A 16,058-nucleotide genomic window follows, 5' to 3' on the forward strand; every position below is an offset into this window, starting at 1 on the left:
ACCAAAATTGGACCAACTCAAGTCTATTATTGATTTCATCCTTTTATCCTCTTTGTTGCTTGACTTATGTGCAATCCAAGACCATGAAAGACAAGACTTAATTTCAACTTGGGGTTTACCCATGAACCCAAAGTTGGAGTTTTGAAGATCATAATGATTGTTTTAATTACATAAAATATGCTAATTTTTATCTCATATCAAAAATAGGTTTGATATTAGTCGATTTTATAGTTTAGTTTTCACCCACTCATCAGTGATTAAACCCTGAGAAACATAAATGACATGATACTCTTAACATTTTTCATATTGTTACCATAATAATGATAAGAAATTTAATCATTTTAGTATCTTATTAATATTAAAATGAACCAAAAGCATAAAATCAACTTTTTTTTTTTTTTTTTTTTTTTTAAGGAATAAAATAAACTTTTTGTTATGGGTCATAATATAAACTACATAAAAATATAAAATAAAAGTCTTGAAGACCTACATCGACACTCAAGAATTTTATCTTTATTATATTGACTTGACATATTATGTTATGCAAAAGGACAACAATAGAAATGAAATACAATAATACAATATTATAAGTATAATAGGTGAAAGAGATGGTTAGAGTATTTTTATTGGGCTATTTAAAGGTTATTTTGGCTAGCTATGTAGTAAAAAAAGGCAAAAAAGTAGCCTTATCCAAGTAGCCATTTTAGCTTTAAAAAAATGGCAAACTATTACCGTGCTCAGCAAATTTGATAAGATTAAACAAATGCATAAATATATTAATAAAAAAACCAATATGATTATCTTTCTTTTTTGAGAATAGTGAAAATGGATAAATAAAGAATATTTTAAATGAAATAACGAAAATAAATAGCTAAAATAAAGAGTGAAATATAGATACTTTAATAATTTGGATAGCTAAAATAGGGAAGAATTATTTATCTAAAATTTGTGATCCTGATGTGAATGTCCATAGTTAATCCTAAATTTCTTTTATTATTTTAAACATTATTATGTGTGCGGCCCAACAAAATTGGGTCAGCCTAGTCCCGGCCCAGCTCAACCCTCGAACCAATGGCGCCAAAATTAACACTTCCCGCGAAACCAAAATAGCGCGCGTTTATTTATTAAAAAAAATTTTGGGAAAAAAATAGCGCGGGGAAGCCGCCTAGGTGACTCCGTTTCATTCATAAATTCCAAATCTTTTTCACTCTCACTAGCTCGGTGTCTCTAGCAAGGCTGCAGGGGCTTTCCACACAAGTGATAATGGCACTGAGCCGGAGGACTCGGGCTCCGAAGCCGCTCTCGAAACCTCCTATTGAAGACAGCGACGACGATGCCACGGAATACAGCGACGTTTGCTGCGAGGAATGCGGGTCCGGCGACTGCGCGGCCAAGCTTCTTCTCTGCGACAAATGCGACAAAGGGTATCATTTGTTTTGCGTTAGACCCATCTTGGTTTCGGTGCCCAAGGGGTCGTGGTTCTGTCCCTCTTGCTCTATGCACAAGATCAAATTGAAATGTACGTTTATGGGCTTCTTCTGATTTGATTTCTCTTTTTATTGTCAATGATTTTTAGTTTGGCTGACTTATTTGATATGGGATGGATCATCATATGCTTATGTTATTGTATTTGGGTTGTTTGATGTTTGTTTGAGTAGTAATATACTCTGGTCTAATTGATGATTTCTGGATTTATTATTATTCAATTTTTTTTTTGTTTTTGTTTTTATTTTGATTGGTTTATTTGCATACTAACTTCGTGTTGTCAAATGCTCTGTGTCGTTGCGTTGAATTTTGGATTTTGGTTGTTTTCACTTTGTTTATTGCGCGTTTGGGTGATTTGATTTGTGGGTTTTGTCGAGTGCATTTGTTGGGTGCGTGTTTGATCCCATTTGATTAATTCATGAAATCGTTGTGGTTGATTCATGCGTTTCATGTGCATTTTGCTTGTCCCAGTCATTAATTATTGATTGATTAGGATTTTTTTTTTTTTTTTGGATATCAATGTCTTGAGGAACTGATTGCCACAATGCCACTTTAAAAGGTTATCTGGATTTTTCTTATTTTGATTCGATTATTTTCTGTTCGATAGTGTTGGGTTTATACGTTAAACTGAAAAATAATTAACTCTACATTGATAAGATATCACAAGTGTGACTGTGTGAGTGTTTAATAGAACACAATTAATCCAAACTCATTAGCTTAAGTTTTTGGATTGAATGGTGTCTTCATAAGTTATATTATGGTTTTACAAAAATAATCTCTTCCAAGAGTTAATTCAAAGGGGATGGGTCGACAAGAGCCAGTGTTGAACCCAATGTATGTATGGTGGACTCCTTAAATATGTTTTTATCTATGGTAGAGTGGACTAAAAGAAGCGTCCGGTTTACAAGCATAGTTGTGATTGTTGGGCTCTTGGTGATAATGCTAGATACTTGGTAAAAGATCCTTGTCAGTGAAAAAGAATTAAGTCACATTAAAAAAATATTATAATACAATTAGGCAAAACCCATTAGTTTAAGTTTTTGAGTTAAGTGGTGTCCCAATATAAATTAGGATAAACCCATTGTAAAAATATTGTAAGTGTGAGTTAATATAAATTAGGATAAACCCATTAGCTTAAATTTTGGGGTGGAACAGGGTCTTAACATGTTATATTAGCCTCACTAAGAAATACTCTTAAAGGTTATGATGGTCTCAACAGGTAGATAATAGAATAAGCTTAAATCATTCAAACCCTATAATAGTGTCAATCTCAATTTTTTGGTTTATTGGAGCGTAGTTGGTAAACAAATTTGAGGACTCACAATCTCTAATTACTTTGCATGTTCAGCAACCTAAATTATTTTTTTTTTTTATGTCCAATTTTCCCTGTAATTTTCTCAAATTTCCCATATCAATTGGTTTGTTCTATGGTAATATGCAGCTTTCCCCCTTGTTCAAACCAAGATTGTCGATTTCTTCCGCATTCAAAGATCTTCAGACTCAACCCAGAAACTAAGTCAAGGTAAAGGGAATTTTGAATTATGTAGGACATTCTTCTTTGTAAAATTTACTTGTTTTGTATCTGACAGTTTGAAGCTAAAGTGGAATTATTTTGTTAATTTTCCCATTTTTTTTAGATTATCGAAAGAAACGGAAGCGGGCTAGTAGCTTAGTGATGTCAAAGAAGAAAAGGAGGATGTTACCGTTCATCCCAAGTGAGGATCCTACAAGGAGATTGGAGCAAATGGCGTCACTTGCAACGGCATTGACAGCCACTGGGACAGAATTTAGTAATGAGCTCACATATATGCCTGGCATGGCGCCAAGGTCGGCTAATCGTGCAGCCCTTGAGCACGAAGGAATGCAGGTAGACTGGAGAAACAGTGCTCTTCGATGAATACTTTCAATTTGGTTCAAGCAAATTCAAAATAATAATAAAAAAAAGGCGTGTTGATGCTATAACACAAATTTAATTTCTGGTTCAAGGATTCTCTAGACATTTAGACATTTATTGGTCAATATCTAATGCTATTTTCTCATTGCTGCGTTTCAGGTCATGTCAAAAGAAGATACTGAAACCTTAAATTTGTGCAAGAGCATGATGGAGAGAGGGGAATGGCCACCCCTCATGGTTGTCTTTGATCCTCATGAAGGGTAAGTATAGATAACTAAGTGTATATATCTACTTTTCCTTCCTTGACTTGATTGTTACTCATTTGTGTAGCAATCTTTTGTTTGGTTTAACAGGTTCACTGTTGAGGCAGACAGGTTTATAAAGGATTTAACAATAATTACAGAATATGTTGGAGACGTTGATTACTTAAAGAAGCGCGAAAATGATGATGGGGATAGCATGATGACATTGCTTTCTGCTGCTGATCATTCAAAAAGCCTTGTCATTTGTCCTGACAGGCGTAGTAACATTGCCCGCTTCATCAATGGCATTAACAATCACACGCTGTAAGCTCATCTTCCATCTCGAACCCTAGTTTTCTCTCTACTTTGATATTATCCCTTCAAAAAACTTCATGTTGACATAGAGAGATCAGATGAATGCATTGCTTTTCATGAGATTGTCACTTATTGGATGGTTAGTCAAAATGCAGTAAATAGAAACAAGGTTAATTAGGGTAACTCCAGAGTAGCCTTTCTTCAAGTGTGCAGAGAAAGTAATTGGCTCATTTAAATGCCTAAAGAGAAGAAGATGCTTAACTTTTTTTTCATCTTGGCTAAATTCAAATCCAAGAACTACCTCTACCCCCCCCTCCCCCTCCCCAGCCCTAGAACTCATCTCAGTTGTTGTGTAAGCTATGTTAAACTTGTTTAATCACCATGAGACATCAACATAGCCACTTGGGTATCATGTTTCTGTTACAAGTTTTAGATATTTTTGACAGAAAAAAAGGCTACATTTGGGTGCAATCTAATGAAGGAAACTGATCTTTGGTGCAGGGATGGGAAAAAGAAGCAGAACCTCAAATGTGTGAGATTTGATGTCAATGGTGAGTGTCGGGTTTTACTGATTGCAAACAGAGATATACCAAAGGGAGAGAGGTTGTACTATGATTACAATGGATATGAGCATGAATACCCAACTGAGCACTTTGTCTAACCTTTTTTTTCCCTTGTCATAGATCCCCCCCACACTAGGTTAATTTAAAGCATTTGGCCACTAACAGGCTCATTGTAATGCCAACTTCTCATGATTTGCTTTTCTTTATACCTCAATTCTTTACTTTATTTAACTGCAAAATTTCAAGAATAATAGCTCATTTAGGTGAGAAATTGGAATGGGTTTGACGCCGCGCCGGTAGGGTTCCCATTTGTTGTCTTTCTTTTCAGTACAAATTCATGTCCAAATTTTAGGATACAAACTCCAAACGTCCAAAAGATACCTATACAATTCATGTGTCATGATGCCTGTGTATTTAAAACCAGTTATCTGCTTTATGAATTGCATGCCCTAAGATTGTGTGCAAGTGTTCAGGTGCCCTGAGACATGCGCATAATCCATAGCTTTTCTTTATATTCCTTGATGAGAATGATATGGTTATGGTTTAAGGCTTTTTTAAGAGAAAAAGTTAAGAAGTCAGCGGCGGGCAGAGTAAATTTTAATTTTTTTATTATTGTATCACCAAGTTGCAATAATATACGTTGTTATCTTTTGCTTAAACAAGTAAGATTTAACATTTTAACGTATAAAATATTTAATTAAAATCAAAAGTAAATTATAGAGCTCATCGTTTTGATATGGTGATACATTATTAATTGTTCTAAGAGTTAAAGTTGATAGAAAATTATAAAGTAAAATTGTTAAAATTTAGTACTTGACTAGATAAAAAATATTTGGCTTCTTCCAAAAAAAAAAAGAAAAAGAAAAAGAAAAAGGGAGAGCAAAAAAGTAGTGAGATTTTGTGAATAATGTTAGGAATTATACGGATCATATATGGGGTCACAGTCTCACAGACTCACATTCAATCCAATCGGCTAGAAACACCATGGCCCATTAAGGCTGGCAGCAAACTACCTGGGCCCGTTAGGCTGAGGATAGAACGTCCTAATACTTTATTGTCATAAAAGTCATCAACGGATCCGTGGCGCAATGGTAGCGCGTCTGACTCCAGATCAGAAGGTTGCGTGTTCGATTCACGTCGGGTTCAGAATCCCTTTTTCGCTACTAAGCGGATTTTTTTTTTTAAAAAAAAAAAAAAATTTCTTCTTTAATCTTTAGTGTCCTTAAAACTAAAGGGCAAGCCCATTTCAACTTCGAAGAACATCCCTTATATGCTTTACTCAAGGGCAAATCTCGTTTCACCAAGAGAGCGTATCTCAGAAATTTGTCATTTTAACCTATCCATATCAGAAAGTAATGAAAACGAGTGATTCTATAAATATAACTTTTATCTTAAAAAATTATCACTTGATCAAAATTTAATAATAATTAATTTTAAATTCAATAATAATTGATAAAAGAAAAGACAAAAGTCTAGTATAATATTACCTGTCCGACCAAAAAAAAATAAAAATATATATATAACAAAACACGTGTGGACCATAATAAGATTCGAGTAACCTGCGTTTATATCTTATTGCCATTCCAATTTAACTACGCTCTTATTTAGGCGGACAAAAGAAAAGACAAAAGTCCTATATAATATTACCTGTCCTACCAAAAAAGAAAAAAAAAAAATTATGAAATGTGTATCAACCATAATGAAATTCGAGTGTTTTCCTTTTACATCCTATTCCCATCCCAATTTATCCGCCTCTTATTTAGGAGGACAAAAGAGAATAATATAATTTAAAAAGAAAAAAAGAAAAGCTTCCATCAGGACAATAATATCCAAATTAGTATATATAAAGTATAAAACTCATTGCATAAATGGTAATGGTGGTGGAACCGTAGAATTTATTAGTCACGAGTAATAGTAAGGTGTACGAATTGAAAGAATCAGTAGGACTGTCAGTCCAGCCATCAGAGGCATCAGAGGCCAGAGCACAGTAACCCCCTCCCACCCTTCTTATGATTACTAGTGATCATCAGAAAAGAGGAAATTCATCATCATATCAGCATCAGGACCACCCTACTGTTTTCAGAAGGAAATAACAGCATTAGCATGGTCCAAACCTAGATCAGAAATGGGTCCACCCACTTGATGCAACAAAGTCTGTGACTGCCATTTGATTTGGATCAGACGACGCACCCCACCCCTTCCCCCTTCCCCCCACAGTACGTCGGTGTGGTCCTCCTAGCAGAACTCATGAAGTCGTATATATGTTGTGTACTTCTCTTCCATGGGTTTTTTATGGCCTGTCCATTAGGGTAGTGTTTCATCGCTACCAGAGATCTTTCAGCAGGGTCTCAGATCCCAAGGATCTGTTTCCATAGTCATTGTAAGACTTTATGTTGTTTGGACACACTCCCAACCCCAACCTCAACCCCAACCCCAACCCAGGAGGAAGGGGCAACAATTGTAGCCGGTGCTGAGTTGGGGTTTTTTGTCCGAGTAAGAGAGGAGGCTCCTATTGAACTAAATCTCTAACATTTTTTGTCTGATTATAACGTACGGGAAAAATCTTTTAGATTCTCAATTATAGGAGATTCCAATCTAAAATTGTTCGACTAGGGGAGGAGGCTCTTATTGAGCTAGATCTCTGACATTTTTTGTCCAATTATAACATACGAGAGGAATCTTTTAGATTCTCAATTATAAGAAATTCTAGCCTAAAATGGTTTGAATTCTACAAGCCACTAGCCAAATGTTGTTTTTGATTAAGCTTGTTGAATGTCTTTGTTTCACAAATCTAGCCGTTTCTAATTTTTCATTTTCTCCCGCCTATCAATGAATCATTTTCCTTAGGATTGTTGAGGAGAAAGTTTGTTTTCAATATTTCACGTGTTGGCTTTACCGGTTAAGAAATAATATTGTTAGAATCTGTTCAAACTTTTAAAATAAGTAGTGATTTAATGAAGTTTGATACTTAAAACTTGGCCTTTTAGCATTTTAGCGTTACCAAAACCAAAAATTATAAGGGGAAAAAAAAAAAAGATTTTGTTATGACATTCATTCGCGTACAAACTGTATATCCAATAATATGGAGTGTGAAATAAAGAGGTTAACATTTTTGTACAAAAGATGTTTTGATTACTTTGAATTTTCAATCTAATTGTTAGAGTTCGTTTGACGCTGAGATTTTATAGGTCAAAAGTGCATTTTTAAAAATGCACAGTTTTAAATATCAAAGTATGATTTATAGTTCAAACCAAAAATTTTACCAAACGATTAACTGTATTTTAAAAAATAACATATTTTAAAATCATAAAACCAAACAAAATTTGATGGCAATAAAGGCCAAACCAACTTGTGGTAGCTTCAGCTCTAAATTTGATGGCAATAAAAACCTGTCTGAGTCCTCCCAACCATTTTTGCTCCCTTTTAGATAAAAACAAAATGGGAGAAAATGAGAAGGGAAAAAAAAAAGAGAGGGATAAAGGGCATAGCCCATGCTTAAAGACAAAGTGGGCTGCCTGTGGGTGGGTGCCCATCCTAATAAACACTATGCAGCAGAGATGCAGCCTTCAGAGACCCACACCCACAAGCTTGCCTGGTGGAAAACTGTCTTCACCTCCTTAACCTTTTACAAAACATAATTTTCAAATAGATTTATCGAAAGCCGTAGTACTTTGGATGGTGAGGCCATCAGCACAAATATCAATATCACCATCATCTCTTCTCAAAGATATCCCACCTTTTTTTTTAAAAAAAAAATTAATAATAATAATTTTTAAAATTTTTTTTAATTTCAAAGTTCATTCAATCTTGTGTTCTTGCAATATATTGGTGCTCGAAATTTTCTGAAAATATTAAAAGTGGATATTGATGGATCTCCTACTCCATACTTTTTTCTGTTTGTATTTAAAAAGTCAACTCTATGAACAATTATGGACATTCAATTGGATGTTTGCAGGCATCGTTTATGTGTACTCGATACCAATTATTAAGACATAATCATTGATTCAAAAGTCCTAAAATCATTGGATACCGGTTTGGTTAAATTCTTAGGGTGAGTTTGAAATTGCGATTTCGTAGATAATAAGTGCGATTTTAAATCAAATTGCAGAACATAGATCGTTTGGGAACTGCGTTTTTAAAAATTGCGAAAATCTGCGTTTTCAAATCGCAGATAAGATTGTACTTTTTTAAAAACGCATAATTTTAAAGGTAAATTCGCGATTTTAAAGGCCAAACTGAGATTTTGTCAAACGCTTAACTGCGTTTTTAAAAATCATTTTTTTTTTCAAATCACACATTTTAAAATCGTTATTTTAAATCGCACTTTTTGAAATCGCAAACCCAAACGGAACAAAAACCCTTTCACCGGTCAACGTAGTGTGATCTGTTAACCAAAACTTGAAGCATTCAACTACCTTACAGAATTCAGATCCTCTGGAGTTCCAATTGCATGACAGAAAAATGAAGGGAGCAACAAAAAAAAAAATATGTGAAAGGTGCTTTTTAGGCTTTGGTTCTTACACAAATGTAATATAGGCTATTTTCAACCATGTGATAACATCTCCAAGATGAACTCCAGTAGATCGACTTGGGTAAATTGAGAGAAACATTAGTAGGCCATGCCATGATATTGACATGACTCATCTCTTAATGGCAAATTGCAAATTGGCTTGTTTTTTTAACCCTTTTTTATTCTCTATTTTGGCTTTTATTTTCTAAAGCCAAAACTACTTTTTTTCTTTATGTCACGTTAAAACAGTTTTTTAAATAAATATATATTTTTTAAAAAAACATTAACAAATAGAGTTAACACATATGCACAGTGTTAGTTAATGTTGTTGCTACTTAAGGAAGATGAATTATACACGTGTCAAAACGGTGTCCTTTTTTATTTTTATTTTTTATGGTACAAATGATTCCATTTCAATGAATTATTTTAATATATTTTTATTAAGTTGTCTGGTTGGGCTGAGAAAACATAATTTATTCCCTTCTTCCGCCTTCCGATCCGACTTAATTGGTCGGAAATTTTAAATCGATCTCTTCCACCTCCTGACCCGAGCAGGTTGGACGTAGAATGTCTGAATTTTGCACACCCTTAGCTAGAGAGGAAGTAAGAAGTAACTAATTCAAGCAAGTCAAGAGAAAGTAAAGAGGGAATCAAGTTTGATATTCTTTTGATTCCGTTTAGTCAATAATAATGCATGGTTAATTATCTCCTGATGCATTTCTTCGTAGCTTTAATGCTTCATATATAGAACCTTCCAGCACTCCGTATCTGATGAGATTACATTCCTTTTTCTAATTGCATTAAGAAGAGTTGAAATTGGTAGGATTAATTATTATATATGGCTTGCAAACCAACATGTAATGAATTAAAGCCAAATAATTTAGGATGATCGATCCTATTTCTTGATTTCCACACCAACTTTGATTTCTTCTACACCACCGAGAGAGGTTGATATGGAAGAGAATAGAATTAGTGTAGAAATATCATTTTTCAATGATATACAACTTTATATGGTATAAGTACGGCTAAGAGCATTAACAGCAGTTTCTTTTAGTTTTTTTTTTTTTTTTTTTTTTAATTTAGGAAATTAAATTACTTTTTGCTTCTCTATTTAAATGCACTCCACAATAACTTCATTTATCATTTAAATATTATTTAAATTAAATGCTAAGAGAAAGAGAGATGAAAGAAAAATTATTTAAAAATTGTTTCAAATAAATGTCAGAGGAATGAGAGAGTAAAGAGAATCATTTTTGCTTTCCTAAATGTAGAGTACAACTTTTGGTTTCTTGGTATTTCTTGAGTTTAGAGAACAATAAATGAATTTGATTCAAGTGATTTTTCAGGAGTTCTCCCTACATGTAATGAAGGGGAATGAGATTTAAGAAAGCTGTTGCTAGTGCTTTAAGAGCCTGCTTGGATTTCGTTAAAAAATTTTAAAAATACTTTAGTACCTAAAGAGCTGACATGTTAGGTAAAAAAAAAAAACTTCAAAAGTACTTATTTGACTTTTTTACTCTATAAATTGCCTCGAGAGATTCATGAAGAAACTTTTTGTTAAGTGTCAATGAAGGAACTTATAATTGGAAATCTACATAATTTGCTTACCAACTAATTATTTAGAACTTATTTAATCTATGTCAACTTCCAATTCATAGAGTAAATTAGGGCACCGACCAATCATGAGAGAGAGAGAGAGAGAGAGAGAGAGAGAGAGATTTGGGCAGATGAGATGCATCCTCTGTCCATTAATAGATGCATCCTATCTATACAAACTATTGTCACATGCATGTACAACTTTGTGGGTGAAGCACCAAAAGAAATGCTAGGGTTCATTGGGATTACGGTAAAAGTGGTTTAAAAAACAAGGGAACGCGTGGACTTGCTATATTAAAACCTATGAATTATGATCATGGAATATAATAATAATAATAATAAAAATAATAATAATAATCCAAATATGAGTCAGCTATAAAGGGTTTGTTTGGGTTTGCGATTTTAAAAAATGCGATTTTAAAATGTGCAATTTGAAAAAGTGATTTTTAAAAATGCAGTTAATCGTTTGGCAAAATTGCAGTTTGGCCTTTAAAATTGCTGGTTAGCCTTTAAAATTATGTTTTTTCTAAAAAGCATCTCCTTAACTGTGATTTAAAAAAACAATTTTCTGTATTTTCAAATCGTATTTTTTTAAAAACACAATTTCTAAATGATTTATTTTTGTAAATTAGTTTAGAATAGTATTTTTTATCTATAAAATTGCAAACTCAAACGCACCCTAAAAAAATTTGGTGTTGTTTCACAAGTACAGACCACCTTGGAAAAACCATGGGCCATTGGAGCTATTACGGCTAGAATTTTGGGTGGGCGTGGGGATTTTCAGAGATTGCTATAAAATATATTCTATTAGTAAGGACGGAATTAAAAATTTAATTTGCATTTTTTTTTTTTAAGGGAACGTCATTAATAAAATAAAAAATTATCCCAAAAACAAAAACAAAAACAAATTTTGGAACTACCCCGACAGATTTGGATCTCTTAGAGTACTAGCAGCAGATTCCTAACTATTTTTCCTATATTTAGGGAACAAAACTACTTTTTGTTTCCCTATAAAAAAATATCCCACAATAGATTCCCTTACTTTTCCCTATATCAATTAAATATCATTTTTTTACTCTTATTTTATTATTTTTCTCTCTTTCCCACTTTTTCTCTCTTCCCTATATCAATTAATTATACTTCATTTATATTAAAATAATACATAGGGAATGAATAGTAGACATGTATATATTGGGAATCACTATTCATTCCCAACCCCCTCATCTAAATATAGGGCATCTGCTGTGGAAGGTTTTTTGATGTTTTTCATGAAATTTTCCCTAAATATAGGGAAGGGAACCAATATAGGGTAACTGCTACTAGTGCTCTTAGAGCATTACTAGCAGCTTCCCTATAAGGGATCTGTTCCCTAAATTTTAGGGAAAATTTTAAGAAAGTCAAAAAAATTATCCCACAGCAGTTTCCCTATAATTATCTGTTCCCTAGGAAGTGAACAGTGCTTCCCAATGCATTGGGAAGCACTGTTCACCTCCCCATTCAATTGTTTATTCTAAAAATATAATATCTTTCTTACTTTATCTATTTCTTTTTCTTACTTTTAATTAAAGTAAAAGTAACAAAATAATATTTTAACGATATAGGAAAAAATGAAGGGAAGCTGCTGTGGGGTGTTTTTTAATAGGAAAGTAAAAAGTAGTTTTATTCCCTACATTTAGGAAAAATGAAGGAGAAAGAAAGGGAAGCTGCTAGGAATACTCTTCCGATATATATCCCGCGGAAACAAAAGTGGGCAAATAAAATTGTGAAGGAGCTGTGAGAGAGTCCTCTGTCCAATCAGGAGCTCCTATATGCGAACAAGTAATTGGAGACATGAATAATACAAAAGGATCCCGAGGACCGGATCCCTACCCGTTTCCCCTTGATTCCATCGCTGCATTTGATGGATTTTATTTTATTTTATTTTTGTTAAACTATTCTTATAACTTTTGATTTTTTATTATTTTTTTAAAAAATGTATCCAAACTTTAAAAAATGTCAATTTAAGATATTTATATTTCAATTTCAACATTCTGTTATAATTTTTCGTTAAATCCTGTTAAATTTTTTAAAATACTATTTTTTTTTAAAAAAAAAAAAAAAAGAGAAAAAATTGTTAGTCAGAATTTAACAGAATTTACAAAAATACCCATGTCTGAATCTTTGAAAAAAAAATTATCATTTTTTTAAAGAAAATAAATACAAGAGTATTTTAAAAATTTTGACAGTATTTAACAGAAAATTCTAACAAAATGTTGAAATTGAAAACAATTAAAAGATGAATATCTTAAATTGATATTTTTTAAAGTTTGTGTACATTTTTTTCAAAAGCGACGAAATGAGTTTTAAGTGAAGTTTTTTCTTTTCTTTTTGCAAAACTAGCTATAACCCTTGTTATGATTGTTTGTTTGTTTATTTTTTATTATTATTAGAGATCCATATTCTGATTTTTTTTTTAAAAAAAAAAAGTAAAAAAATAAATAAAATCAGAATAAGGTTCTCTCAAATACTTATTCTGATTGTTGGTAGACTAACTTTTGCGCATTTAATTGCACCAGCGCCAGAAATAACAATGCGCGTTAACTGCTACGTGGCAATCACGTGGTTTGACCCGTGTGATAAGAGTAGAACATCATCCTAATTCCTATCCCCCCGACTCAAATTAGAAATTACAAAGCTTCCCTATGAATGCTTGCATAAATAACGGAATGTTTTTTTTTAAGTCACACTTTTTTTTTATTTTGCCACTTTTATCGATCGGCACGAAGCAAGTTTGCTCATGCATGACGATTCTAACAAAGAAATGTAATGTAATGTAATTTATTCTCTCATTCTTACATCATCATTACTACGATTAACAACTCTCCTACTGTATTTTAGCCTAAACAATTAATTTGTCTTAAAAGTTTTTAAGCAGTTCGAAAATGATTAACATTTATCTTGCGTGTAAACTTGATCTACCTCTTAATAATTGAAGCCCGACATATAAAATTTAAATTGAAATAAAATATGAATAATATCAACATGCTGCATTCTGAAAAGAGCTCAAACTAGTTCTAATACCCATCAAAAAATGTCCATATCTACTCATATGTTGCGGATCCATTTTGCTCTCCCCGACAATTTGTAGAGCGTCACCGTCTAGGAGAATATCAAACAAACACGCTTTCTTGCTGGAAATCACTGCGTGAAGTGTTGCCCAAGCTTCGGCCATGGTAGGATCAGCTCTAAAAAGATGGGTTGTGCTTCGAGCGGCCCATACATGTCCCACACAGTCCCATGCAACAATCTCCACACCTAGCCGTCCTTGCTTTTACATGTATTGCTGCATCTCAATTTACTTTCACGGTTCCTGGAGGTGGAGCCTGCCATGCAACTAGCGGAGCGGTAGACATTTGAATGAAATCCTCATCCTCTGTCTCTTTGCTCTATTTGAAATCCTCCATGGAGGATTGAGCCTTCCGTAGAACCTACCTAAGATTAGTGAACTCGCTTCCATGAACTACAGAGTTTATGTGAAACCAGATCTTACGAGCCAAACCTGCCAAAAGCTCCATTTCATCGATGTCATAACGGCTCATCATTTCTTCGAGCACGTTGAAGAAGTTGTTACAACAGCTAAAAATTGTAATTTAACATGGTATTATAGCTAAATATACTGAGTTCAACTATTGCCTATGTCATTCACCTTAATTTCAATTAAATATTTCACTTGTTATGTCGCACTTTATTAGGAAAAGTTTGAGCCCACACGTGATGGAGAGTGTTAGAATATTGATTAAATGATTAAATTTATCATTTTGTATCAGCTTAAGATATTGAGTTCAACCTTGTATTTGTCATTTACCTTTGATTTCAATTAAATATTTCACGTGTTGGGTCTCACTTATTATGAGGAGTTTATGCTCACACATGAAGGAGAGTGTTTGAATATTGGTTAATGATTAATTTTATCATTTTGTATCAGCTTAAACTTTTAAGATAAACAACGATTTAATAAAAATAAAGGAAAAATGATAAATTTAATCCTTAGTTAATATTATAAGAGTAATGCTATATACCACAACCTTGGTTTTTTTTTTTACTCCCCATTTTAACAATAACTAATCCAGAGGTTGATTGGAGCTGCCACATTAGCATTATAATATATTTATATGATAAAAATGCAGTATATAGCATAACTCATATTATAAAATCACTTTAGTAGTTTCTAGTAATCCATTTTCATTTAGAGATGATTTGCTACACTCTTATCTCACTTTCATCCCATTACGCTTATGTGACGGTGCTCATCGGTCTTTGGATCGGTCAATATTTTTTTAAAAAAAAGAAAAGAGTTAACGGTCAATATATATAGCATTACTTTAAGAATAGAGTCGAAATTATTGGTATATCACAAAATACTAATGCAGTAGTCCCAGCAAATTTTTTTTATTCTTAATTTTTTAACAATATCTTATTTAAAGAGCAGTTGAAATTGTCAAATCAAGAATAAAAATACAGTAGGGAGCACATTGCTTTAAAGTTTGAAACTGAGTATGTATGTGTGTCCATCTCCAATGCACAAACAACATTGTCTGCTTGTTGGGGGTTGGGTGTTGAAGATGACTTTTGCAGTTCACAATCACACAAAAAGTGATGAAAGAAAGGCGGACAAGCAGAGGTAGCTGAAGCTGTGTAGGGCTCTGTTTTTTTCTAACTATAGGCTGATGATCGATCATCATATTAAATTTATTAATCCTCCCTGTATAATCTTTTGCTTTTTTTCACCTTTGTTGATAAAAATGCAGTGGACATCCTTTTCATAGGCTTTGCTCTCTTGTACATCAAGACAATGACCAAACACTGAAACCCCTATTAAAGTGACTGCTAATTTTTGCTTGGATTGCAAGGGGGGAAAATGATTGTCATCTAGGGTTAATCCTGTTCCACCTAAAGTTGAAGTAAATTGCCTTGTTAACTGGGAACCAGAACCTCTTTTACTTTTTGACTTTTCAGGGTTTTTATGGCTTTAAAGGAGACATTAACCTAACCTAATTATTACTACTTTAGTAGTAATGTCATTACTTATTCTTCTTATCATTCCCATTTTGCGGCATGTGTTTAACTTTAGCATAAATTGGTCGGCAATTTCATCATGGACACATTTCTCCTCTAAATTGGGTCAAAGTAAACTAATTTATAAAATTATCATATATTTTTCAAATACGTGAGAAATATATATTATTTTTTTAATAGTATGAAAAAATTACATTTTTTTTTTAAAAAAAATTAAAACTAAACTAAACTATTTTTAAATAAAAAACTAGATAAAGGCAAAATTAGTCGGTATGATTGGTCTAAATCACAAATTGCTCACTGCGGAATAAAAAATAGGAGAAAATGCAAAATCAATCATTGATGTTGGCATAAATTACAAATCACTCATTACGATATAAAAAATAATTCAAAGATCC

The 16,058-nt window shown here is 32.9% G+C and overlaps 1 protein-coding gene and 1 non-coding gene across 2 annotated transcripts; both read left to right on the plus strand.

The window, feature by feature from the left end:
* Positions 1–1,165: 1,165 nt before the first annotated feature.
* On the plus strand, positions 1,166–4,776 carry LOC133861986 (histone-lysine N-methyltransferase ATXR6). Its single transcript, XM_062297820.1, has 6 exons — positions 1,166–1,519; positions 2,927–3,007; positions 3,123–3,352; positions 3,539–3,639; positions 3,733–3,945; positions 4,438–4,776. Exons 1-6 carry the CDS (start codon positions 1,264–1,266, stop codon positions 4,595–4,597), a joined length of 1,041 nt encoding a protein of 346 aa, XP_062153804.1. The 5' UTR covers positions 1,166–1,263; the 3' UTR covers positions 4,598–4,776.
* Positions 4,777–5,573: 797 nt separating this feature from the next.
* On the plus strand, positions 5,574–5,645 carry TRNAW-CCA (transfer RNA tryptophan (anticodon CCA)). The gene has a single exon. It is a non-coding gene; the product is annotated as a tRNA-Trp (tRNA).
* The last annotated feature ends 10,413 nt before the right edge of the window (positions 5,646–16,058 follow it).

Source organism: Alnus glutinosa, chromosome 1 (genome assembly GCF_958979055.1).
Source record: "Alnus glutinosa chromosome 1, dhAlnGlut1.1, whole genome shotgun sequence".
In the NCBI taxonomy this organism is placed as follows: domain Eukaryota; kingdom Viridiplantae; phylum Streptophyta; class Magnoliopsida; order Fagales; family Betulaceae; genus Alnus; species Alnus glutinosa.